The 27407-nt window shown below is 40.3% G+C and overlaps 1 protein-coding gene across 3 annotated transcripts in view; it reads right to left on the bottom strand.

Annotated features, from left to right (window-relative positions):
• Nucleotides 1-2060: 2060 nt before the first annotated feature.
• tub (TUB bipartite transcription factor) overlaps nucleotides 2061-27407 on the bottom strand; it is a 175478-nt gene continuing 150131 nt past the window's right edge. For 2 of the 3 annotated variants that reach the window (XM_017700646.2, XM_017700647.2), the window contains exons 4-12: nucleotides 25224-25358; nucleotides 19331-19525; nucleotides 18205-18326; nucleotides 13778-13969; nucleotides 10581-10693; nucleotides 6360-6474; nucleotides 6062-6160; nucleotides 5633-5804; nucleotides 2061-3192 (exon numbers count right to left, since the gene is read on the bottom strand). In XM_017700646.2, the coding sequence (XP_017556135.1) occupies nucleotides 3059-3192; nucleotides 5633-5804; nucleotides 6062-6160; nucleotides 6360-6474; nucleotides 10581-10693; nucleotides 13778-13969; nucleotides 18205-18326; nucleotides 19331-19525; nucleotides 25224-25358 (1277 nt within the window). In that variant the 3' untranslated portion in view covers nucleotides 2061-3058. The remainder of the gene's footprint in view (nucleotides 3193-5632; nucleotides 5805-6061; nucleotides 6161-6359; nucleotides 6475-10580; nucleotides 10694-13777; nucleotides 13970-18204; nucleotides 18327-19330; nucleotides 19526-25223; nucleotides 25359-27407) is intronic. The other variant, XM_017700648.2, reaches the window with a different exon arrangement.

The following is a 27407-nucleotide window of genomic DNA, read 5'->3' as shown; positions in this document are numbered from 1 at the left end:
AAACCAGGATTTGCTTTTTAACTACATATAATACAGGGCTTCCTGGAGGAGAGGTTTGAAAATTGTTGAACAACATATATATATTTTTTTTTTTCTTGAACAGTACTGCAAGTCTTCTAATATATAACAGCTTGACGGGACCTTTGTTGTTGTATTTTGCACTTTATAATGTGCCACCCGTTTGTTTTCAACAGGAGGCAGGCAGGTCAGCCTGGCACCCGCACTCCCTGATTACGCAGCCATCATGTTGTAACACATGCAGAATGTTTCTTGGTGAAGTCACCTTGAGATAAGCATGGACGTCTCAGAAAAGGATGGCTTCTAAAAGGAAGTATATGTTGCTCCAAATTATTTACATATCTCTCAGCATTAATGGTGCTTTCACAGATGTGCAAGTTACCCACTACCCCCATCCCAGACCCTGACAGACACTGGCTACTGAATCGGATTATGCTCATAACTTGATTCGGATGGTCCTTTTCTTCTTTGGCCCAGAGAACACAAAAGAAAAATTCCATTTCTGGACACGGTTGACGTATGCATGCTTGCATTTGTGGAGACAGCAACGAACAGTGCTTACTGACCACAGTTCGTCCAAGTTTCCATCACAGGAGCATGGAGGCCTTTCCTACACACTTCCTTCATACCCAAGTGTGATTACATCACCTCTTTTAAAATGTTTTCTGAACATTTAACAGCATTCGTAGCCTTATTTTAGTCCTGTCCCAACTTTTTTTGGAATGAGTCAATTTAAGAATGTTGACTTTACAAAAACAATTGAGGTGGTAAAATACAGCATTAAAACTATTTTGTGCTTTTTTGCTTGAATTCTGGTCAAAGTGGGTTTACAAATCAGTGCTCTGATTTTATTTAAGCAGTAGAACACAGACGGAGTGTGTTATCGCAAAATAACATCACGGCTGTGATTTGGTGGCTGTAGATCATCACAGCCGTGATGTTTTTGGCAATAACACAGTTCTACTGTTTTAATACAATAGTTAAATAAATACGGTAAGAAATTAATAAACTGGGCCATGAACGTGGCGTTTAATATGTTTTAATGTTCAGTTCCTTCCTCCAAATTATAGTTCCTTAACAGGCAGCTTGTTGCTACGTCAGAGTAACGAGCTCCGCCCACTCGCTGCACAGTCTGCTGTAAGCCTCGCCTTCTGAAGTACAGACTGAGCCATAAAACTGCCATATTATCAAGTTCAGCTCAGTTTTGTCAGTTTCTGCCAGATCATATTAATGTTGTTTTGATCCAGCTAGTCTGTAAAGCATCTTACAGCCCATTTAGTTAGCCAAATGGTATTGGCTTCATTTCTGGCTGATTCCAGGCTGTTTAGCTGTTCTTCTGTCACAGCTGCCGACTGAAAAGCTGCTCAGTGATGACGACAGTTTGGAAATTTAGAGTTGCCTCATCTTCAGAGTCTGACCAAATCGGCTGTCAGTCAAATGTGATCTTAAAAGTGTCCGTTTTCTGTTTGTGGCAAAGTAAGAAATAAAAACATTCAAATAGCTTGAGCATCTCCTACAGCTGTCAAAGTCGATGCCTAGCAATGGCATCTCAGCAGAGTGATACAGCTTTTGTGCAAAACCTGTGATGTTATGGTGAAATAACAGCACAGTTAGAACGCTGATCAACCAATCAGCTCACGTGACCGGAACTCACTGTTGTATAAATGCAGTTCACTAACCGTCCAAATTTTTTTGAATAGGGTTTCTACATAAAGGTCTCATGGCTGCTGTTCTGAGACCTTTTTGTTTAACAGTTGTTTCTCAACCAAAGGAGCTTCATAAGATGAGCACATTTGTACCTGGTGAGACTTGGGCAGAGAGCTGGTGTTACACCAGCAATTAAAGGCATCAAGTTTCATGACTTGTGGACGGAGTTAAGGAACATCTCTCCCTTTCAAAAACACAGACCTTGGAGGTTTAGGAGGAGAACTTCAAATTCTGAAAAGCAACAGTACATTACACAAATGTACATGCACAAAGGACCATTCGTCTCCACTAGCAGGAGAACAGAAGGGAACCGACTCTCAAACTGTCTTTTTTTCCCCCAAAGGCACAATATTTACAGCTTCCTACCATAAAACTCTGGATAAAGTGCACCATTCAGTACATTCCCCTACCATATAGTAGTGGGTCAGTATGCTTGAGATGATAATGCACTCTACTAGATGATGCAGAGCATTATGTTCATGTGTAATAAAAAAAAAAAAACATTATTTCATTCCCTAAGTGAAATGGAATGGCCAGTTTTGTGCTTGGGGTGCTACAAGCTATATCCAATGGGCACTGAATAAAATTAAAACAGCATGTGGCATGGTGATCCATAAATAGATAAATAAAAACATAAATACATAAAATTATTAACGTTAAAAATCATGGAGCCCTCGTGAAGCATGTATAACTGATACATTGCAGGTCTGACATTAGTCATAAACAGATGGCTTCCACACATCTGATGCTAAGCCAAATGTGACACTGTGTGCCATTCAATATCACTTTACAAAAATCAGTATAATAAGGAAAACATCAACATATAAATATTCAAAATGAAAATAAGTACTGGTAGTTACTGTTAGGCTGCTGTGTGGAGTGACTTTAAAATATTGTTAAAAGTGATGTTGTTAGACTTTGTAAGGAAGGTTACTGTTGTGAAAAGATTAAAGAAATTCCCAACAAACCTTTTAACGTGGAACGTGGAACATGTTAGTGTTAATGAGCAAATTGCCGTACTTCAGATTAAGGCAATGGAAAGATCTCATTGCCAATACAAATGCATGTGTAAAACCTCATTGACACAGTAATCTGTTAAAAACAAGTAACAGTGGTTTAGTCTTTGTGCCCCCCCCACCTGTGGATGGTGATCCCTTTATTTGGAGAGCAGACAGAACATCGCACATACATACAACACACCGTCTAGGCAGGTCATGAGCTCCCAGAAGGAGATTTGAGACAGGGAGTCACTACAGCCCTTGTTGGGTGATTTGGTTGTCCAGTGATCTTCGCTGGGTCTTTTACCCGGGCTTCTGAGCACACAGGCTGGCTGCTACTCACAGGCCAGCTTGCTGTCAAAGCTGGACAGAGCAATAGCAAAGGCCTGCAGAGCACACATGGGATAGTTGAAGTCCATAGTGAAGACGTCCTCAGCCACTCGACCGAACTGCATCACGATGTAATCCGCTAAAGACACAAAAAGAAGACTTAATGTAGTGAAACACAAACACATTCACCTGTGAGTTGTGGACCACAAGATACAGCCAGTAGTATTGGAGATCATATGTTCAGGGCTGGGATGATACACACTTTCTGAAAAAGTGATATTGATAAATTCCTAATTTTTTTTCATTATTTAAAACCACAACTATTTCACAATAGTTAGTGTGTGTTGCACTGGTATGAGTGGATCAGACACAGCAGTGCTGCTGGGGTTTTTAAACACTCTATTAGACCACTCTATTACACACTCCTACCTCGTCGGTCCACCTTGTAGATGTAAAGTCAGAGACGACAGCTCATCTACTGCTGTATAGTTTGTGTTGGTCATTCTCTAGTCCTTCATCAGTGGCCACAGGACGCTGCCCACAGGATGCTGTTGGCTGGATGTTTTTAGTTGGTGGACTATTTTCAGTCCAACAGTGACCACTCTTACCAGCGCAACACACACTCACACACCACCACCACGTCAGTGTTACTGCAGTGCTGAGAATGATCCACCACCCAAATAGTACCTGCTCTGTGAGGGTCCATGGGGGTCATGACCACTGAAAGGGTAAAAGGGTAAAAGGGAGTAACAAAGTATCAGAGAAACAGATGGACTACAGTCTGTAACTGTAGAACTACAAAGTGCACCTATATAGTAAGTGGAGCTAATAAAATGGACAATGAGCGCTGAAACAAGGAGGTGGTAAGAATGTTATGCCTGATCAGTGTAAATATCAGGTGTGTGCTATAATATATCGCTTTATATCAGTTTATATTGTTGTTTCTTGATGTGTCTTTTTATTCTGTTACAGGGACAAAGCTGACGAACCCCAAAATGTTTCTACCAGAAGCTTTTTCTTCTACATGCAGGTCCTGCCATGAATCTGCAGGCTTCCCTCCCTGCTGTGAACGTGCTGTATAAATATCTGCTGTTCTCCATTTGCTAACAGAAAAATAAACATCGGCATATCTGACAGTTTCCATTTTTGTGCAATTACACATTTTCAACAGAGAGGTCTCCAAATCCCCCAAACTCTCTTTAACTCACTCCCCAAAACTAAAACCCCCAAAACTCACTCCCCAAAGCTAAGACTGGAGTTTTCTTACGAATTGTGCCACAGAATGCTCATTAATTCAAAATGGTAAAAAAAGGGATGAAATCTAGCAATCAATTTCAGGTCCATTTCAATACATTATTATTATATTTACAATACAATATTATTATTATTATTATTATTATTATTACTATTATTAGTAGTAGTAGTATCCCATCCATGTCATTTAATTTAAAGTATCTAAATCCACATTTGTGTACATAAATAGACTAAAAAACAAAGGGCTAACAAAGGGCTGGATATTGAAGAATCTGAAGCATTTGTGGTGTTAATATCATTTTAATTGAATTCGCTTCACAATGATTTTCTTACTACGATTTTCCTGGGAAATCAGTTCCTGCCTGTTAATAAAAAAGAAACTTGATATTTGTAAGAATTCCAAAATGGAATTTGGACAAACTGAATTTCAAACTAATGAAAAACTAGTACTGGATAGTTTTACATTCTAGTGACAAGTTTTTTGACAAGTTCATCTCATCATAGAATTCTCAAAGCTGTAACTGCCAACAAAAGGTTTGCAACAAAATATTAATGTTAAGTTCCTGTGGTGTCTGCATACTTTCTTCCCAACAATTTTGTGTTTTAAACAAAACTTTGTTTATCCTTATGAATACATTGTACTGGTTAAAACTGCAGTCCCACAGTAAAAAAAAGCTGTCCCATACACTAACCCATAAATTTCATTTTCTGAAAATAAAACTGAATATGAAAAATTAATTTTTATCATCACTTTAAGTAAATAACTTTTTTAAAAAAAAGTTGACCCATGTTTTCATGACCCATGTTTTCATGTCACTATGTAAAGAGTTTTAGTCCATTATTTTAGCCAAACCTCTGCATTTTAGAGCTGGAAGTGAGGCTGCATCCCTGTCCCTCATATCGACATGGCAAGCACATTTGCCCAGAGCGATGGACAGCCCTATCCTATATTGGGGGTTACTTCAGTCATAGACTGTCAGCCGAGGAGATCAAACTGGCAACCTTCTGGTCACATGGCTGGTTCCCAAACCTCCAGTCCATAAGTGCCCCTAATTTACCTGATGGAGATGAGTTGGAGGTGTGAATCAGATACGTGGCCACTTCACATATGCTATGCTCAAGCTGACGTGTTGTGTCTAGAGTGAATCCTATGTTTTAGTGCGATAGTTGAGGGAAAACATTAATCTTGACAGAGCTGTGGCCTGTAGGGAACCCACTTTGACTCTGGAACTCCGGTGCCTGGAAACAGTTACTGAATTTAATCCTTAATCCCTTAAGTGTTTGTTGAATTAACCCATTTTTCAGACAGAGACAGCTGAACTCACGGTCATTGTCGTGAATGATCTGGAAATTCTTGACAGAGGCTTGGGTGACCCTGCCATGAAAGTTGAGGACGTATGACTGGGTATCGTCGTTCCACACCGGCGTCTTGTTGTGCAGCTCGATCACACTCTCTGTGCTCTTGTTCTGCCAGCGGGCCAGCAGAGATTCGTGCTCCTGGGGAACAACAGTGGACAGATGTGAGAGGATTAGCTTTCCATTAGAACCCCTAGCTTCAGACATTAATGCTAATACCTCCTATCTGAAATGCTAAAAGGTTAACACACTGCTCATAGCCTAATCCCCCAGCGGCAGTCTTCAGCTAACAGCAGACAGATACATAATAACAATGCCTGATATTCTCTGTTAACAGGGAGCACGTTACTGCTCCATTTTCACCGGATTAGGTACTACAGAAATAAGGATGCACTCACATTTCGTGGTCTAATGCAGACCCTTTCGTGATCCATGTTCATTCCAGGAATGATGACGCTCATCTTACGAGGTCCTTTGAAGCCTAAAACGTTGGTCTCCTGAGGACAGATACAAGCCATCCATCAATCACCTATGGCGTTTCTTTTTTAAAGTCTGCAATACCATCAGTAGCCAGCAGAGGTCTCATTGCTCCACTACAAAATCCTTTTACAGAGCACAGAGCTGGTGATGCCCACAGGGCTGGGTGCTGTCTCTTTGCCAGCGAGTGATCTCAAGCGCTTGGAAATATTCACTCACATAGCAGATAGCTGCCAGCTCCTGACGCAGGTTGCTGGCCTCCAGGCTAGAGGTGGTCTTCACTGGGTTCGTTCCATTGTCATACACTGTAAACTTGGTCCCCATGAGGTTTGATCTGTTGATCAGACATATGTCAGAAACATGGAGCTACAGCTAAACTCTTCAGCTACAGTATTAATGTCCTCCTTCAGTAAAAAGTAATGAGTTTTCTAATTACTCTTGAAAACAATTCCCTCACCCTGGGCTGCAAGTAATTAGTGAATGTTGTGTGTGATGATTAATTGCTTTTAAGTCCCTCAATTTCATTACTTTAGGAAGCTAAGAACCAACTGGAATTGTTCCATTCACTTAAAGACTCTTATAAACAGCTGAAAGCTTTTAATACTGTAAAAAAACATACTGAGTACAATTAAATACTTAAATGAGACCAAATTTCATCTATACTATCTAGTATCGAAATAGTCCACATCATATCAATACAAAATTTTAATCTTATTAGCTTCAGTTCATCAATAAGCATGTTTTTAAAGTCAGAGCTTCGTTATTAATCTGCAATCCACTGGGTTCAGTAAATATACCCACTTCAAGCATCTCATGCTCATTTTGACCAAGCCAAAAAAAGACACTGGGGGCCCCTTTATGGCCCAATGGTCTAAGCACTGCCCGGTTATCGGGAGGTTTGCAGTTTGATCCCTGATGATGATGTCACCACCATCTGTGGCTGGGAGGCCAAGAAATTATGATTGGCCTTGCTCTTTCTGTGTGGACAGTGTGGTGCTGTGTCCTCCCTCTCCCCCTTTTACTCACTGCAGTGATAGCCAACATGGGGATCTGTTAGCTAATGCAACAGAACTGATGGTGTTCTGTCCAATGATGTTCTGTTAACCACTTAAATGGCCAGACCTCGAGGTTTTATTACACACGTCTACAACCTAAGAATAGGTTAGCCAGTTTGTACTGTTGTCCACTGAATAATAATATAGTAATAGGCCTGGTATTTTAAGAGGCTAAAGGCAGTCTGAAAAGATGCTGCGGTGAAAGCACTTGGCTTTCAGCCTCCCAGAGTTGGTAGTATTGCGTAATGGGGAGTTCAGCAGGTTGGAATAGGACATCACAAAACTGAGCAGCAAAAATGTGTAAAAAAATCAACCAACAAAAAGCAGTGTTATAAATTATCTGTAGAGACCTGACTTGGCTTGGCTCCTTTACAAGGGGGCAGTCATGGGCTGGAGGTTAGGGAACCGGCCCTGTGGCCAGAAGGTCGCTGGTTCGATTCCCAGAGCCGACAGTACATGACTGAGGTGCCCTTGAGCAAGATTCCTAACCCCCAACTGCTCCCTGGGTGCTGCGGATAGGGCTGCCCACTGCTCTGGGCTAAGTGTGCTCACTGTCCCCTAGTGTGTATGTGATGTTTCACTGCACAGAAGGGTTAAATGTGGAGGTGAAATTTCCCCGTTGTGGGACTAATAAGGGTCATGTAATAAAATTCACATTTTAAAATCAGGCTTTCTGCAGGTCAAATGTGTTGGCATAACGTCTTCCTCAGCACCAAATCTCCTGCATTTGTGCTCTCCTTCCCATTACTTAGCAATTGAGAAGCAAAAAAAAACATCCCTGCTCAAAACTGCAGACAGTCTTCACGCAAGTCTGAGTTCTGCAACACTATCCCGAGGAAAGTGCGAGACCTTGGATTTCGATCAAGTATAGACACGTTTGTTTATTCGTTTATCTGAGCTAAGATGGAGGCTAAATGTGATTGAGCAGGTCACTGAGTTATCAAGGCTCTCTGGAAATGGGACTTTAAAAGGGCACAGCAAAGGTCAGTAGCCCCTTTACAGTGATCTGTCTATATGAGCTCTGACACGTTGAGGGGACAAATGCCCATCTTCATCCACAGCCTCAATCAGTGGTCTGCCTCTGAAAGAAGCACAGGAACGACATAGATTGACCGAGGGGTGAAGAGCAAAGGGCTAATGAACAATAAGATGGCCTGATAACAACTAATAACGGAAAAAGACACAAACACAGATCCTCCCAACAGATGAACTGTGCGCGCACACACACACAATACACACTTATAACCTAGTGATGGGTGTGGTTATTCAAATATCACAGTATTCATTTACTTAACCAGGTATTTGAATAAGTCGTACATTGCGCATAGTAAAAAATGTTTCTGACTGAGCGTGGAGCAGGGAGCAGGGAGAATGTTAAGCAGCCGATATTGCATTTCACAGTAGCCTCTTAAACTCACGCCTCCCAAAACGCACGTTGTCATTTTCTTCATAACTTTCATATTTCATAAGCTACATTCAGAAGCTCTTCTTTCCAGTCAAACAGATGGTGATGTCATTTTAAACCCTTATAATAAAAGAAGCTGAACTCAGTTTGTTTTTCTACTGAAAGTTGACCCATTTTCTCCAAATCTGGGCTATAAACTATAAATAGATGGTGTCTCTTCAGTGATCTGCTCTTTAAAAATTACTTTTATAAAATAACACAAAGAGCATCTGAGATTTTTGGCTTTCAGCAGTAAATTGTAAACATATAGTAATATGTTCAGATCATAAAACACATTTTGTTTATTTGACGGGAGCTTTTACAAAAAATGAATAAATAAATAAACAATTTACATTTATTTCATGCAGTTACTGAATAATTTGCCTTACGATTTGGTCACGAAAATTCAGATGGAAGAACCAAAATATACCCTGGAGAATAAGAGGTTAAGTAGAATGGCCAGGCAGTCATATGCAAGTTTGGCCTCCCCTGGTCAAATTACATGTTTGGCTGAAGTGAAATTATGCTGAAACATCCTACAGAGAACACAGTTCTACACATATTTAATATATTAGGAAAAAATAATATTACATGTAAAAAAGATCTGGCCCATTTTATATTTAATTTTTTTCCAGTAGTACAGGATGTGTGAACTACTTTTCACTTAGAAAATCAACAAATGACTCTCAAATGGCACAACTAAGCGCTGGCCCTGTCATCAGGGCGATTGCAAGTTTTAGCCCTGGCAGTGCCAAAGCAAAACAATTGGAAAAAATATTTTTCAAAAAATCAACAAAGCATGTAACTTAGCCAGGGATGTTTCAACTTTTGCATATCAATCAATCAATCAATCAATAAACCTTTATTTTCACTTGGAAGTACATTGAGGGCAACCCTCATTTTCAATGTGACTAACAAAAATAGATTTTTTCATGTAGACATGAATTTTCTAAATATACTCAAATTCTAATCAGTGGTAAGCAGTAGCAGAACTGCTGTTTCCTATGAGTTCAAGGAAAACGCTCCTCATGTGCGTTTGTTTAGCTTTTTGTCCTGTCATGTACTTTTGTTTTGATTTCTTCCCGGTCCTGCCCCCTTGTTTTATGACTCTGCCCCTGATTGTTCCCACCTGTGTTTTCCACTTGTATTCAGTTAGTCCTCGTTATCCCTGTTTGTATTAAGCCCTGTGTTTTCCTGAGTTTCTTGTTGGTCTTTGTTTGATGTTTGATCGTGCTGATTGTTTGATGTGTTGGTTGTTTCGCTTGTTCTGTTCGAAGTGTTTTGTTAAGTATTTGGATTTCTGTGTTCTTTGTCATGTCTGTCCCTCCTGCTCTTCGTATTGGCTACCTGAACCTGGACTGTCATGACCACGATCCTGGATTTGCCCTCAATGAAAGACCATTCGCTCTGGATGAGAGCATCTGCAAACAGCTGTAAAAGTGGCACAATTGCCTAAATGCAATGCCATGCTCTTGAGATTACAAGTCTACCTAGAAACAAATAAAAGAGCACCAAAGCTGGCCAGGGTTAAGGTTTACTGGTTTAACTAACAGAGAAAATGATAAACTCTAGCCTTTGCTGCTCAGAAGTCTGTTACAGCAAGAATAACCAGCTTGTCAGTTATAGGCAGTGATCTGCGATTGAGTCTGTGGGGAATTATACAACAAACACCCCCGCCCAACCACACCTGCTGTAGCTCTCAGAGATGTTCCCTCAGCACAGCGAGGCTGCTCTCCTGCTTTTATCTGCACTGCCTGCCAACACACAAGTGCTGCCTCTATATCTGAATGAGGACAGATGAGCGCTCGTACATCAGTAATGAAGCCAATTACAGTTTCTAATGAGCTCAGCCAGGTGTGCGAGCAGCACACTCACACACACACACGCACACACACGCCAAGTTATGCTAAGCTAGATCTAAAAACCTCACTGGAAACCTACCTTAGTTTCCCAATGAAGCTCTCGCCACCTCTAGACAGGTCAGTGGGATCGATGGAGATGAGGTAATTAGATGTTTTGCTCTTCTTTCTCTTTCTCCCGGCTAAAAGGAACACCTACGGCACAAGAAAATTTAATTAGCCTCTGAGGAACATCAAAACATCAGCACCTAGAAGCGGGAGATCAGAGACCTTACATAAACAATGCTGTGAAAATGCATGACATTTCATTTTCATCGTCACATGAGATGTGAGACTTCTAAAGCAGCTAAGGCTCTGACAAATATAGACTCAGTCAGATTAATGATAACAGAACAATAACAGATGCCAGATATTTACAATATTAAAAAAAAAACTCATAAAAACAGATGTTTAGATTCCTGTTTACATATACATTCCACTTGTCGCATACAGTCCTGTGCAAATGTCCGAGATCACCAGTGATTTATTTAAAGGGGGCCTATGATGCTCAATCTCAGTGTTCATCATTTTATTTTTGTTGTCTATTTGATTTACAGCTTCAAATGTTCCAAAAACATTATTTTTCTCATACTGTGTGTCTATTCACCCTCTGTTGAAAGTCTCTGTTAGAACTCCTGTGTCTTTAAGCCACCTCCTCAATTTAAAACCAGTGTTCTCTGAGTCTAGTTGGCAGACCTAATGCACTAGAGACTTTGCAGAGTGGTAAGTTTTTACTTTATAGCTCTCTTGTGTGAGAGCATGTGAAGCTTGCCGGTCGGTGGGCAAGAAGTGTTATGAGATTGCATCATCTTGTAACAAAGAAAATGGCTGGTATTCTAACAAGCCGTTTCAGGCGGTGGTTTCTGTGGAAGAGAGTTTCTCCCTCCGGCTTCTACTTTGAGCTTTGTGACTCTGCAGACTGCTTACATTCACAAACAGCTACAGCTTTTTTTTTACACACTAAGCAGAGGTCACTAATAGGTGGACCACGATCTGAGTCCAGACCGAGACGCTGTCCTATGCAGACCTGGAACTACAAATGATAAACTATGGAGAATTCTGTAATTTTGATGGGGTGTTCCTATTTTAATCACCAAAACTTTTATAGCATTTACTGTATGGCTTTAGCAGCTGGAAACTCACAGACCAATCGCATGTCTTGTAAATATGGCGCATGACACTACTCAGCCAATCAGATCTGTGCATTATGACAAGCACTGAGACTCAAGTGAGTGATGCCAAACAGGGGAGGGACAAGCCGAGAAACAGCAGTCAGAGAAGAAAGTGAGTCAGAGGTAAGTTACCTCACATGTCGTGCTTTAAAAAGAGAAAACTGACAGTAAACGTTGTTGAAATTTGACTGAACTGAACTTTATTTGATCTGATATTCTGTTGCCAACTGTATACGATGTTGATATTCCTACTAAGCTACTTCGGTAAACAGCATATGGCACTGAATCATGATGCAAGTTAGACATTATGATGTTCTGGACCTTCACTTGAGGAAATTTTCTCTTACTGGATCTTATTGGATTTTAATTAAAGACCCCGGCAGTAAAGGAAAGGGAAAAATTGGAACAGCATACTAGGTTGTATGTACAATAAGTACAAGTTACTCATTTTCAGGAGACATTTCTGAGGTGATTTAATACAAATAACCCTCTTGTTTAAAAAAGGGGAATATCTAAGAGAAAGAGGGTACTGAAAATGTTATATTTAGTTACTGAGGCTTCTATGTAATTTTCTGGTAAATATATCCTTTCTGTTTTTTCCTGACATTGATGAATAAATAACTTGTACTTAATGGCCAATTTGTCAGGACGTTCAATAAATGAAAGGGTGGTCTCTGACTTATCTACAGCGCTGCGGGTGCACTTTGTCATTTTTTAATTACAGAGTGCGTCCGTCTCTTTCTCTGCATAATTTATTAGCCCCTCTTTTCCCCATTTAGCCACAGGGCCAGTGAGCAGGTACTATTTGGGTGGTGGATCATTTTTAGAACTTCAGCGACACTGACTGTGTGTGTTTGTGTGTGTTTGTGGATCAGACACAGCAGTGCTGCTGGAGTTTTTACACACCTCAGTGTTGCTACTGGATTGAGAATAGTCCTCCAACCAAAAACTATCCAGCCAACAGCGTCCTGTAGTCAGCATCCTGTGACCACTGATGAAGGACTACAGGATGACCAACACGAACTGTGCAGCAGCAGATGAGCTTTCGTCTCTGACTTTACATCTACAAGGTGGACCGACAAGGTAGGAGTGTCTAATAGAGTGGACAGTGAGTGGACACAGTGTTTAAAAACTGGAGCAGCACTGCTGTGTCTGATCCACTCAGACCAGCACAATACAATTTATCTCACCACCATCATGCCATCGTGCTGAGAACGACCCACCACCCAAATAGTACCTGCTCTGTGAGGGTCCATGGGGGTCCTGACCACTGAAGAACAGGGTAAAAGGGGCTAACAAAGTATCAGAGAAAAAGATGGACTACAGTCTGTAACTGTAGTACTACAAAGTGCACCTTTACAGTAAGTGGAGCTGATAAAATGGACAATGAGCACAGGTACAAGGTACAGTCATATGCAAGTTTGAATGGTCAGTCAAATTACGTGTTTTGTTAATTTCCTAATTTACACACAACTTAATGCACAATTTCTATTTATTTGCCCTGTTTAACATATTGAAAAAAAAATGTGCCTTAATATTTGCACAGGTCACATATACAGCAAATAGACAGTCACTGCAAATTAAGAAGTGTGTTTCTGTAGAGGATCTGTACTAATCTGTACTAAACTTTCTCTTAGAAAGTGGACAAAATAAATAATTTCTCTGGGGGCACATAAACTTTTGCATACGATTACCTAATCGTATACCTAATAAAGTGTACCTAATAAAGTGGCCAGGTAGCGTGAAATAAATGCAATGTTCTTACAAAACCAGTTAAAGGTTAAAGGCTGTAATTTTGCCTCACATAAGAATTCACATCTGTTTGCTACCAAAGGCTAAGATACCAAAAATACCACGCCTTTTTTTTCAGTAGGGCTGTTCAGCCAAAAAAAAAGAGAGAAAAATTAAGTGTTTCTGATTAGGACCCTAAATTGAGCCTTGATTGTTGGAACATAATAACAGCCCCTTGAACTCTTCAGCTACAAACAGCCTAACGAATTACGGCTGAGCTGAAGCCAAAGCACTCTGGTCAAATGCAGGATAATAATAAGTGCCTGACTTTACTGACCTTTTTACCGTCTTCCCTTTCGAGATGGAGGTAGTAGGTGGGGTACATGCCCCTGTCCATGCCCTTCTTATCCCGCGTGATCCTGCATTTGATCGTCACACCCTGTGGGGCTGGCCTCAGAGTGAACTCCTCCAGATCACCCACATCAATGGGTGGCTCATTGGCCACAGGAGTAGAAGCGGAGGCAGCCTCCTGTAACAGAATGGACAGATAAAAGACGTTCCAGTATTTATCAACCTAATCTCAACACATTTCCCTGTACCTAGTAAAACAACTTAAACTCAAAAAACTCATCAAACAAAAGTCAATGTGCCCGGACTGTACATAGACTTTGAGCAAGAAGCACTGATGTTATAAAAATATTTTTTTAGCACAATGATTTTTACATTTTACATAAAAAATATATAAAGTGCTTTTTATTTAGTAAACAAATCTGGATTTTTCTGCACCAATTTCAATATATTGCCTCTGATTGCCTCTTATTATACATTTTGCCATATTTCTCTTATTTAAAAACGTGATTCTACGGGCTGTTAAGATTTTTTGTTCCATTCCGCATCCCACGGTTCGGTGTGTATGTATGGTTTGAGTCATACATTTCAAAATGGGATGCAATTATTAAAGGTACACTATGTAATTATGGGGGATTTGGAGACCTCTCTGGTGGAAATGTGTTATGGCATGCGACATGCAGAAGAACATTTTATGATTTTGGATGTGCTTCAGACCCTTCCCTGAGTGGATGAATCTGATGACTCCGAGGGCAATGAAAGAAATGAACAATGTGTTTTCCGAGGATGTAAGCGAATGTTAGTATAATGTTCGAGTGGGACCTTCTTTTTGAGCCTGTGCATGTGATGTTATAGCATTAACTGTTTTCATGTTGTCACAAAATCCAACCTGTTATCTGTGACTGCTAAATGATTGTCAGGTATTTACATATTTATATTTTATTTTTCCTTCTGACTCTGTAATATTATTTCTTTCAATTTTAACACATCTTACATAAAGCAACTTTAATATGTGATTTTTAATTTAATAAATCAATTCTAAAAAAAACAAGTTAAAGACAGTATATAGGCTAAAGATAGCAAAGGCAGTAGGCAAAGCACAGGGTCTTGGCTTCCAAATTCAGAGACTCCTTTGGGGTGACTTATTTTTTCAGCAGAGGATACGCAAAATCTAAAATCATGCTACACATACACACGAAGGGCCATCACCAACATCTGAGTGTGTTTTTGAGTCTGTTTTTGAATAATACCTTCTATCATGTGTTAATTTTGTCACATTGTAGGTCTGCAATGGGCCAATGCAGTAATATCTGCACTGTTCTACAGGCAGATAACTGTCAATGATAATCAATCCACACAACACAGATGCAGAGCAAATAGAAATTAGGTTGAAAACCACTGGGGTATACTTTTATAGGTTTTCCCCAGTCCACAGCCAGTCAGGATGCAGATTTTACATGCTAATGCAGAAATGCTCATTCTCATGTGCCATTTTTAGCCAGGAAGCTGAATATAGGCCAGCTGAGTTTCAGCACTAGAGGGAGGGACAGCTCCCTGAGGATGGACATGTAAGCAGTTGTGACTAAAAGACAGGCCAGTGACGTCTACTGGGTGGACTCGGGGGACTGGAGCCGCAGAATCCCACATGCATATATACATATCAGCCAGTTGTGATAATTAACTCCATCAAGCACGAAAGCTGTGCTCGATGCAAAGTGCGTTTCTGCCAATGACTCATATGTAGCTGAAGAAAACCTCAAGGCAAATGAACCTTTCATTCTGAGAATGAACAAAGCCTCCACGGAACTCCAGACATAACCGATGATAAGTCTGGGTCGCACAGATTAAAAAAACCTATTCAATATAGCAAAAATCAAACTAGGTAGTTATTTCACTGTTGCCGTAGGCGACCGCTGACTGAGATATTCTCTTTCAAGCAGTATCGACTATGTGCCTTGGCTGGACCCACAAACGAAAGCAGTGAAACATAAGACACTGTCAGAACTGCAGAGAGCATGTTTTGCATATACAGACACATGCGCTGCAGATATGGCAGGCTAATGTCATTTATGCCCCTTAAATTGTAGAAAGAAAATGTGTGACTTTCAGCAAAACTAGGCAAAGCTCACAGTGGACATGAAATGAACAATCCATCATGTCAACTAAACTAAGAAGATTTAGAGCCAGAGTGATCTCAGTAATGTAGGGCTGATATTAGGGACTGAGTGATATACACTATATTTCTAAATGTATTCCCTCACCCATCCAAATCACTGAATTCAGGTGTGCCAATCACTTCCATTGCCACAGGTGTATAAAGCCAAGCACCTAGGTCTGCAGACTGCTTCTACAAACACTAGTGAAAGAATGGGTCGCTCTCAGAAGCTCAGTGAATTCCAGCGTGGTACCATGATAGGAAGCCACCTGTGCAACACGTCCAGTCATGAAATTTCCTCACTAATAAATATTCCACAGTCAACTGTCAGTGGTATTATAGCAAAGTGGAAGCGATAGGGAACGACAGCAACTCAGCCACAAAGTGGTCGGCCACGTAAAATGACAGAGCAGGGTCAACAGATGCTGAGGCGCATAGTGAGCGGAGGTCGCCAACTTTCTACAGTGGTGCAAAGCACCACCACTGGACTCTGGAGCAGTGGAGACTCTGGAGTGACCAATCACGCTTCTCAATCTGGCAATCCGACAGACGAGTCTGAGTTTGGCAGTTGCCAGAAGAATGGTACTTGTCTGATTGCATTGTGCTGAGTGTGGTGGAGGGGGGATTATGGTGTGGGGTTGTTTTTCAGGAGTTGGGTTCGGCCCCTTAGTTTCAGTGAAAGGAACTCTTAATGCTTCAGCACCCAGAGATTTTGGACAATTTCATGCTCCCAACTTGTGGACGGCCCCTTCCTGTTCCAACTTCACTGCACACCAGTGCACAAAGCAAGGTCCATAAAGACATGGATGAGCAAGTTCGGTGTGGAAGAACTTGACTGGACTGCTCAGAGTCCTGACCTCAACTCAATAGAACACCTTTGGGATTAATTATAGCAGAGACCCGCCAGGCCTTCTCATCCAATATCAGCGTCTGACGCCACAAACACGTTTCTGGAAGAATGGTGGAAAAGCCTTGTGGAAAGCCTTCCCAGAAGAGTTGAAGTTGGTATAGCTGCAAAGGGTGGGCTGACATCATATTAAACCCTATGGATGATGAACAGATGTCCCTCAAGTTCATATGCTTGTGAAGGCAGACAAGCGAATATTTTTGGAAATATAATGTATGTTGACAGCTGCTCACAGACGGGTTTTCCTCTTTTTTGCTACTCTTTGATACCTAATTCCATTTAAGTTATTGAATTCATCTATTTTGGATTCTTTAAAATAAAAAAGCCCCCTTTCTTTTGATGTAGATTTACACACTCTTGCCGTTCGCTCAAGCAGCTTCATGAAGATGTTGAGATCATTTCCAACAGGACTGAATAAGAAACACATATGATGAGACCTTGTTGTTGCAGGAAACCACTTGTTGGGGGGATTTCAATTAGTACATGCTATATTTTTACAGTTTTATGAATGCATTCATCAGAACAAAACCCTTCTACTTCCAAAGTGGCGCATCCAAACTACTAGCTTTAGGTTAACTTACATTTTGTGTTAATGTAATGGAACATTTCCACAACATTTTTGTTTATGTTACAGTTGCAAGTGAAAAAGATTGCAAAACTTCATTTGAGCGACCATCTAAGCAGTGGTACTTTCGCCAGGAGATCCTCAGCGATTCCACAGTCATCCGAGGCTGGGAATCAGAGACAGCATGACCGGCCCTCAGTATGATGCTAGCACCTATTAGCTGACATAACCAAATTGGCAGTTAGCATTCTCTTCCAAGCTCACTGATCTGATCAATGGCAATGCATTAGTGGCAGTTCAAATCAATGTTGTGCCTTAACCCTCCCAGCTTGGTAGCATCATGCGATAGGAACCAGGTGAGAACTAGACATGATTACATTCCTGGGCAAAACTGGCCAAGCCCAAAATGGGAAAAGATTAACTTTTTAATGGTCTTAACAACAAAGTATTAAACAAATACATGATGTAAAATAATGTGGGAGAGCTTTTCCCTTTAATTTCTATTAATGTGAAAGTCTGTGAATGACTTTTACAGACAGAAGAGTCTGTATTTATCCACTGACGGCTTCAAACGGTTGAAAAACACTGCTGAACTAGTTTGTGTTTAATGCGAGAGCAAATATTCTGTGTAGGGATTAAGTCTGGACTCTGACCAACCAAAACCTAAGCTTAAAATTCCACTCAGTGTGCATGTGCCTGACACTTCTGTGCTTTGCCAAGCATTACCAGTATAAAGGGCTTCACTGATAAACACAGAAGCACACGGCTCTTGTGTAAATGAACCCATACCTTACTGGACTTTTTGCTGGTGGCGGAGCCTGGTCTGGTGTTGCTGTTGAGTTGAGAGGAACTCGAGCTGACTTCATCTTCGTCATCCTCTTCTTCATCAAAATTCATGCTACTGGAGATTCCTAAAGAAAGTACAAGACAGAGAGTCAGCACAGTGATCGGTGAATACTGAGCTATAAAGAAAAGCGGGTCTACAGCTGTGAACAAACCCCTCAGAAAACAAAACCACTGTACAGTCAACCAAGCATATGGCTGGATAATATGACATTAGAAAGAACAAATCTATTTAGCGAGGTCCATAAGGCTTAGATATAAGGATAAGATGACAGCGGTCATCGGCAATATAGTGACAACTCTCTGAACAACGGAACAAGGATCCTCATACACATAAACGTGAGATGCTTCAGAGAATGAGAAAAAGAGGGAATAGGTCAGCAGTTGCTTGCACCCGAAAAACTGATTCCATTTGCACTCATTTGATTAGTGGTTTGGTGTTCTGTGCTGTTAATGCTTATTGTTAGAAAAGCCAAAATACACCACAATCATAGCCAAAATAAAAAGCTGGTTATGTTCAGCTGAATCTCCATCTCTTGATCCAAGAGATGCTTGTCTCTCTCTCTCATCCTTTCCTTCTCTTTATGTTCTAGAAATGGGCATGGTTATTCAGGTATACAAGAAAAATGCAAATTCATCTCAGTATTCATTTACTTATCCGGGTATTAATTTTTTCAAACATGTGACAGAATTGCAAAGAATGCAAGCAGCTGACACTGCATCTCGGGTCAAGTGAAAATGTAAACACAGCAAAAGCTGTACACAAATATTTCAAACAAAACGAGTGGTTGAAGAAAGAAATTTGTATTTGCAAAGTTACTGTTCTTTATTCCAACTATATCTAAAAACAAAGATAAATCAGTAAACCAACCTGAAAATTCCGGTATGGAGCATCTCTTATACAAGCTTTGTGCAATTAATGAATGTTAAACCTTCCATGTTTTCATGTTATAATAAAACACAATATTGTAAATATTTTCTCGTTGACATATTCAAATATTTTTTGCTTAAAAATGTGGCTAAAAATAGTCCAAAAGCCCATCCCTACTGTCAATCACTGTGGCTATGGTACCTTTCTTCAGCATGGTGACCCGGAGGTCCTGCTTGCCCTGGGCTTGCATGCTGCTGACCGCCTCAACCTGGCCCTGCCCCTGGCCCTGGCCCTCAGCCTCACCCTCCTGGGCAGGAGAGTGGCCCACCGTTAGGATCTGAATCTGGCTGCCCAGGTCCTGGCTTTCATCCTGGAAGGCAGCTGGGCCATCAATCCCTGCAGCACCACCACAACAACAAGCCATCATTGACCACCTGGCCAACAGCCGTTATTAGGTTTCACTCTCATTTTCTACATACAATACACACATGCTGATGCAAATGCACACATGCTCATGTTATGCTTTTAAACATGCAAATTTGATACAGAAATGTTTTTCAACATGCAAAATACAAATGCACATATTTATGACATATGCATTAAGCCAAAACTGCTCTGCATTGCGTTAAATTGCACAAGCCAGCTTGATGGTCCACTGAAAGCCCTTTAAATGGCACCTCACAATCTATGACCTTCGTAGTCACCTTTCCAATAGCAATCTAGTGCTTTCAAATGCTAATGGACTTACAAGTAGCTTATCATGTTCTTTAGAGAAGCTCTAGTGTCACCCTGTGTTTTGTGTTCCCTCGATTAGTCTGCGGAACATGGGAGAAGCGTGCTGTCCTGCATGTTCTCACTGAGCAGTTGCCCAAGCACTTCAGGCCTAGATTACCGCTCCCACCCATGCCGGTTCAATCAAGTTATTATATCTTCAAAGGCCACGCCTAGTGGTACTCTCTGAAAACGAGGCAATGGTGCACGACTATATCCAGGCAGCTGGAGAACACCCTTAATTGGAACTAGTGATTGCAGAATAATGGGTGCAGCATTTAGAGCATAATTGCTGTTTTAGTTAATGCCAGCATCAACATGGTGTTCCAGAGAGAAGCATGACAGGGAGGGTAATCAGGGACTGAAAAACCACATTCAGTTTAAGGAGATAAGGAGAGTGATGGCAGGAGTCTGCCAGGTTGATTATAGAGAGGGATTAGAGAGAAACGTTGAGAAAGAGAAGGAAGGCAGCTTGTGGCCTGCAATATATGCAAATGAATAATAAATGTGACAGTGATAAAGACTGACCTGCATTATTTTAACCAAAATAGTTTACTTTCTGGTGTTGCTGGAACAAAACCTTCTAAAACATTTAATTTCAAGTAATTTTGGATCATTTCTCCTGTTCCATTCTAGGCATGCACAGAAGTACTCGGTTAACCATTTGAGGTACCAGCATTGAAATGCTGACATCACTATTCTAGGTATTGTTTCATGTTATTGTGAAAGCACTGAGAAAATATGCAAACAGTCCAGTGAAACACTGATTTTAAGCTTTAATGTGACTGTAAAATGTGGTGAGTTCACTAGTATTTGCAAATAAGAATGTGTATTACACTTTGATACTACAATTTGTGGCATTATCACAAGGTTAACTACTGTAGCTGATGGTAGCTAGGTCTAGAAACAATATAGGCATATTTGTTTAACAAACTAACATGTTGGCACATTGTCCCCCTGTGAGACGACAATGCATCTGTCCTCACTGGTATTTGGTGTTGTGCTGGTTTGTTTAGCTCACCTGAAGAGGCTCTTTTAGATTAGATTAGATTAAGTGAGCCTTATTAGTCCCACAACAGGGAAATTTCACCTCTGAAATCATACCGATTCGTGCAGTGAAGCACCACATACACACTAGTGAACACACACACTAGAGGGCAGTGAGCACACTTGCCCAGTGTCGTAGGCAGCCCTATCCCCAGCGCCGGGGGAGTCTTGTTACGTAGTGTCGACTCAGGGGATTGAACCAGCGACCTTCCAGTCACAAGGCTGGTTCCTTAACCTCCAGCCCATGACTATTAAAGTCACACATTCAACACAAAAACCTACTTGTTTCCTTCAACTATTTTTGAATAGTAAAGCATTTTGTCAAATTAACTCCTCTGTGTGCTGCCGGTGCTGTCACCTTAACAGGTTAGCCTGCACCAATGCATTTATTTATTTATTTATTTATTTAATAGCCCTTACTGATACTTGAATATCAAATTCACTCTCAGCGCAAATCTCTAGTCCATTCCAAATATTTTTACATTTACAAGTATGACATTTGGCAGACGTTCATTTTCAGTATGGCTTACAGTTTAATCAGGTTACAGAAGGTGAACCTGCTGAAATCTTGAGCAAGGACTGTAATTGTTATAGCAGGATGTCGCTGCCCAGGCAGCAAATTAAACCCTGCCCTGTAGAGGACAATCAACTGAATCTAGCACTGCACTATAAAGGGCAGCTGGTGTTGTCAAACTGTGTAAAACATTTTTTTTTAAATAACAAAAATGGAGATACAAGATTTTTGTCCCACCAGAAAGTCATAAAAACAATAAGACACTTATTTATTTATTTAGAGGTCAAAAGGGTCACTGCTAAATATTATATCTTGGCAAGAGGAAATCAAAATAGCTAATATTTCTCATTTTTTTAGAGCATTATTAGATTATTTAGTTTATTTCAAGATGTCTTTTGCTTGTATAAAGTACACTTTAGAAGCTTTGTTGATACTTAATTTACCTTTAACTCACATTCAATTAAAACTCACCTTCATTTTATTTAACGCTAAACCTCACTAATCCTAACCTTAACCTCAACCATAAACCTGAACCTAACCCTCACCCTGGTCCAAATCCTAACCCTAATCCTGAGTTTCATCAGATAGTTTGTTAACAATTTGTACATCCGTACATAACACACAGGGGGCTATAGTGTATTACCCTTCTGTAAATGTTTTTAAAAAACAGTTAAAAACTTATTTTCTTTACTTCAGCATTTAACTAGTTTTTTATTGTTTCCTTTGTTTTTTCTGGAATAATACTTTTATGTTCTTGTTAGTTGTATTTTGTATATTGTATTGCCTTTCTTTCTGTTTATTTACACTTTTATCCTGTGCTTTTTAATTTTATTTATTAATATATCCATTTTCTGCTATTTATTGTTTGTTTCTGATATTTTGTTTTTATTCTTGATGATCTTTTCTTCCTCTGTTGTTTTTACTTTGTACTGTGTTTTTAATGTATGAATGGTGCTATATCATTATTATTATTATTATTATTATTATCCAAATCAAGTGAGACCAACTTCACTTTATTTATTTGCTTGTTTCAAGACATGATGTTTGAAACGGTGTCAACAGAATGAGATCATTTCATTAGATAAAATTACTGAAATGAGTAAAAAAATATATAATATATAATATAATATATATATATATATATATATTATATAATTATATATATAATTAATTATTATATAATATAAATATATAATAATCTCACAGTATTTTTACAGAAATCACAAAGTGAGAAATACTTGATAAACTAACTACATTTAAGATGTTTTGATGTGGCAAGATATTGTTTTGCAGCACTTATAGTAAAAAGCATTGTGATTGGTCAGTTTTCATCTGCATTGTAGCCTTTTACAATATGAGTATTGCAAAAATTGATATCGTAATAGCAGGTGATATTAGACAGGCCTGACAGACAGGCAGAGTGACAGAGAGAGAGGGAGAGAGAGAGAGAGAGACAGAGATATTGATTAGGACATGTGGAGAGCAGCAGCGCTGATGACACACAGTTCACGCTGGAGTGTGTGTTCGTCTCCCGGACAAGCTGTTCTTATCAACGTGTGGCAAAAGAACAGATTCACATAATCAGTTATGGGGATAACTGTTATTATATCATGGCCTCACAACTGTGACACAAGCTGTCATCTGTTTGTTTTTTTGATAACCATATCACATAATGTCATTCCAGTGCTTTCTTACCGAAAAGAAATCTCACATTCACCAAGAGCCTCCAGGAGCTCCAGGAGCCCAGTATGCGCAACAAATAAAAAAACAAAATAAATCAAAGCCAGAGAGTAAGAGATCATTCCTCTTATTCATGAGTGTTTAATGAAGTTAATGAAGTCTGCCTTCAGCCTGAGGAGCAGCTCTGCAGTTTTGGTAAGCAGACACTATAAACTGGTTTGCAGCAGTGTGTGTGTGTGTGTGTGTGTGTGTGTGTGTGTGTGTGTGTGTGTGTGTGTGTCGGGGGGCGTTTGTCTCAGACAGACTATGGCAGCAGGGGCAGCAGTGTCTTTCTGCTGTAAGGGGATACTCATTAGCACTGCCACTGACCACAGAAAAGGTGTGAAAACCTCCAGCAGGCTCCTGTCTCACAGAGAGGGGCTTTGGGTGATGGAAGATGAAAGACGAACACGGTGTGGATAATGGTGTGAAGTCACACTGAGAGGGGGCTTTCTGTATAGCAGCAAGCATGAAGGCCAAAGCAGCGATGCACCTAAACAGAACTGCATCCAGCGATGAGCTTTTGACAGCCTGTTTCATATGATTAAAACAGGAAATTAGCACAAAAGATTCACTTTACAGAACATTCGGTCACCTGCAAAAGTGCTGGGACAGCGAAGTCAGAACTGTTGTTTTCACTGTATATTTCACAAGCATTGAATTTTAAGATTTATAGAGACATTTGGTGAGAAAAAATCTAATTGAACAAGTTTCTCCTTCACCCAAACGTAGTCAAACATACTTGGTGTCCAAAGTCGTTTCTATAAATATCCATAAAAAAGGACAAGAGTATGAAATCTGAATTTTGGCAATACTTTTGCTGATGTTTATAGCCAACAGTATGTCACACAGTGTCAGAAGTCTATCTGGCATCATTTAACATAACTTGAGAAAGACACATGATAAAAACACCTATTAGTAGGCCTTAACTATTACCTACATTAGCATAACTCCAGTGCTTAACAAAAGAAACAAACTCTGGAGCTCAAACATGTTTAGGCTGATTTGGGGCAAAATTAAGTAAATATTCCATATACATTAAATTCAAATATTAAAGTTTGAAGTCAAATTACATGTATGTTGATTTTCGAAGGGAATGTGTGTTGTTTATTGTCATGGTTTGTTTGTTTAAGTCATGTGTTCATGTTGTTAGTGTTACTATGTCTCAGGGTGCCTCCCCATGTTTCTCCTACTGCCAGCACAATATGCCCATAAAACATGACACTCTGTACCATCTTAGACATGGAATTCTTTGTTTTGGTGCTAATCAGACATCTTCATAATTCTGAGATAAGTCAGACAGACAAGCTGGTGATTTCAATGGTCTCTGCTGATTTTCTGTTAATCATGAGGCTGTAAATCTTCCTTCCAGTCAAATAGATGGTGATGTCATTTTAAACCCTTGTAATAAAAGAAGCTGAACTCAGATGGCGTCCCTTCAGTGATCTGCTCTGTAAACATTACTTTTATAAAATAATACCATTATTTTATAGACCATCTGAGATTTTTGGCTTCCAGCTGTAAATTGTAAGCATATAGTAATATGTGTACATCATAAAACACTTGTTCTGTTAATTTGAGGGGAACTTTTACAAAAAAATAAATAAATAAAATAAAAATGTACATTTATTTCATGCAGTTACTGAATAATTTACCTTACGATTTGGTGTAAATTCAGATAGACAAACCAAAATATACTCCAGAGAATAAGAGGCAATAAGAAGTTTGTTCTCTTTCACTTAGAAAATCAACAAAAATTTGACTTGGGGTCCAAGAATAAAATCATGGCAGACACAGCTAAAAGCACCCTCTGGTTCTTATTCCTCTACGGTACAATATACACTGACCAAGACACAGAACTGACTGGACACAAGCCTCACTATGACTATGCACGAACATAGTCATTACACACCCACACACACACACACACACACACACACACACACACACACACACACACACATACACACACATGCAGTCATGCACATGCTGGGTATGTCTGTGGCCAGGTTCTGGAGGAATAGGCATGGTCGAGCAGCTGACCTTTGTGCTTGCCCTTTTTCTCCTTCTTGGCGCTGCCCGTCTGCGGGGTTGATGTGGGAGGCTTGGTTTTTTTAGCCGAGCGAGGAGCCTGAACCTCTGCTACAGCCTTGACCTCCTCCTGCTCGGCTTCTTGTACTACACGAGGAGGCACGGGAGGACGTGCAGGAAGAGCCGGTGGAGCAAAGATGCAAAGGGGAGGTTGTGACAGAGCATGAAATGGAAAAAAAGAGAGGAAAGGGAAAAGGCAGAATGCAGTCAGTGTTAAAATGAACTGAAGAGTTAGAAGACAAAGTCTTATAAGGCAGATACAGGTTAATTGAGGGATGGGGAAGACCATCAAACAGCCACACAGCCATTAGCACTGGCTAATTGACCATATACACCATAAACCAATGCATTAACACCACCTCCTTGTATCTACACTCACCGTCCAATTTATCAGCTCTTCAGTGATCAGGACCACCACAGAGCAGGTATTATTTGGGTGGTGGGTCATTCTCAGCACTGTAGTAACACTGACGTGGTGGTGGCGTGTTAGTATGTGTTGCGCTGGTACGAGTGGATCAAACACAGCAGTGCTGCTGGAGTTTTTAAACACCTCTGAGAATAGTCCACTAACCAAAAACATCCAGCTAGTATGACCACTGATGAAGGCCTAGAGGATGACCAACACAAACTGTGCAGTAGCAGATGAGCTATCATCTCTGACTTTACATCTACAAGCTGGATTGACAAGGTAGAAGTGTCTAATTGAGTGGACAGTGAGTCGACACTGCTGCCTATCAAAGTACACCCATATAGTAAGTATAGCTGATAAAAATGGACAAGGAGTGCAGACACAAAAGGTACACAATAAAGTGGCCCGTCAGTGTATTTAATAATTATCAAACACACTCTTAATTACGTTAAACTATTAAAAGGAATCCTCCAGCGTTTATTATAATCTGGCATATCTGAGGCATACAGGTGGCATACAGGCGATTACCACAAAGATGTCATGTTAAATCTTCCCTGACCTACAGAAAAGAGCAGAAAACATGTTGACACACAACACATGTAATGGTAGCCAATCGGCAGTTGAGTGTTTCTTTAAAACCCATTCAACTGTAAGGGCCTGAATGGAAGAACTTGTTATAACATGTCAATTATGCTCTCCTTCCCCTAGCTGATGATTATCCAACTGTGAGCACATGAAGTGTTTATAAAGAGAACTCGGTCAAAACTTAGTGAAGGATGTGCATTTCGAATATGTGAGTGAGTTATCTGCTATTGTCATATCTTCATCAGTACAATGTTCATTATGCACTTGAGACTTAAACATCTGTGTGTGAGTCAGTAATGCATAAAGACATATGATGGGAAAAAACACTGCATGATAGGAAGGGGCCAGCCACAAACTGTTCCCACAAAGGTGGGAGCATGAAATTGTCCAAAATCTCTTGGTGCTGAAGCATTAAGAGTTCCTTTTACTGGAACTAAGGACTGAGCCTAACTCCTGTAAAACAACCCCACACCATAATCCTCCCTCCACTAAACTTTACACTTGGCACAATGCAGTCAGACAAGTACCGTTCTCCTGGCAACCGCCAAACCCAGACTCATCTATTGGATTTCCAGACGGAGAAGCGTGATTGGTCACTCCAGAGAACACATCTCCACTGCTCTAAAGTCCAGTGGCGGCGCTTTACACCACTGCATTCCACACTTTGCATTGCGCTTGGTGATGTAAGGCTTGGATGTAGCTGCTCGGCCATGGAAACCCATTCCATGAAGCTCTATACGCTGTTCTTGAGCTGATCTTAAGGCCACATGAAGTTTGGAGGTCTGTAGCAATTGACTCTGCAGAAAGTTGCCAACCTCTGCGGATTACGCGCCTCAGCATCCGCATCCTGCGACTCATTCTTTCACTAAAGTTTGTAGAACCAGTCTGCAGGGCTAGGTGCTTGGGTTTATAAACCTGTGGCCATGGAAGTGATGGGAACACCTGAATTCACTGATTTGCATGGGTGAGTGAAATTTTGGCAATATAGTGTATCTTGGCTCTTTTAGTGTCAATGGGTCATGTAGAAAGTAGGGGAGATTTCTGTGCTCTGACATGAGGTTACATGGATGCCAGCTACAATAAAACCAGCTATAACTATTCATTTATTTTAGCATTTCCCATATACTAGTGATATCTTTTCT

The sequence above is a fragment of the Pygocentrus nattereri genome, chromosome 15 (assembly GCF_015220715.1).
Source record: "Pygocentrus nattereri isolate fPygNat1 chromosome 15, fPygNat1.pri, whole genome shotgun sequence".
Taxonomy (NCBI): domain Eukaryota; kingdom Metazoa; phylum Chordata; class Actinopteri; order Characiformes; family Serrasalmidae; genus Pygocentrus; species Pygocentrus nattereri.
Note: the sequence above shows the minus strand (reverse complement) of the source record. Positions and strands in the feature narration are given on the sequence as shown.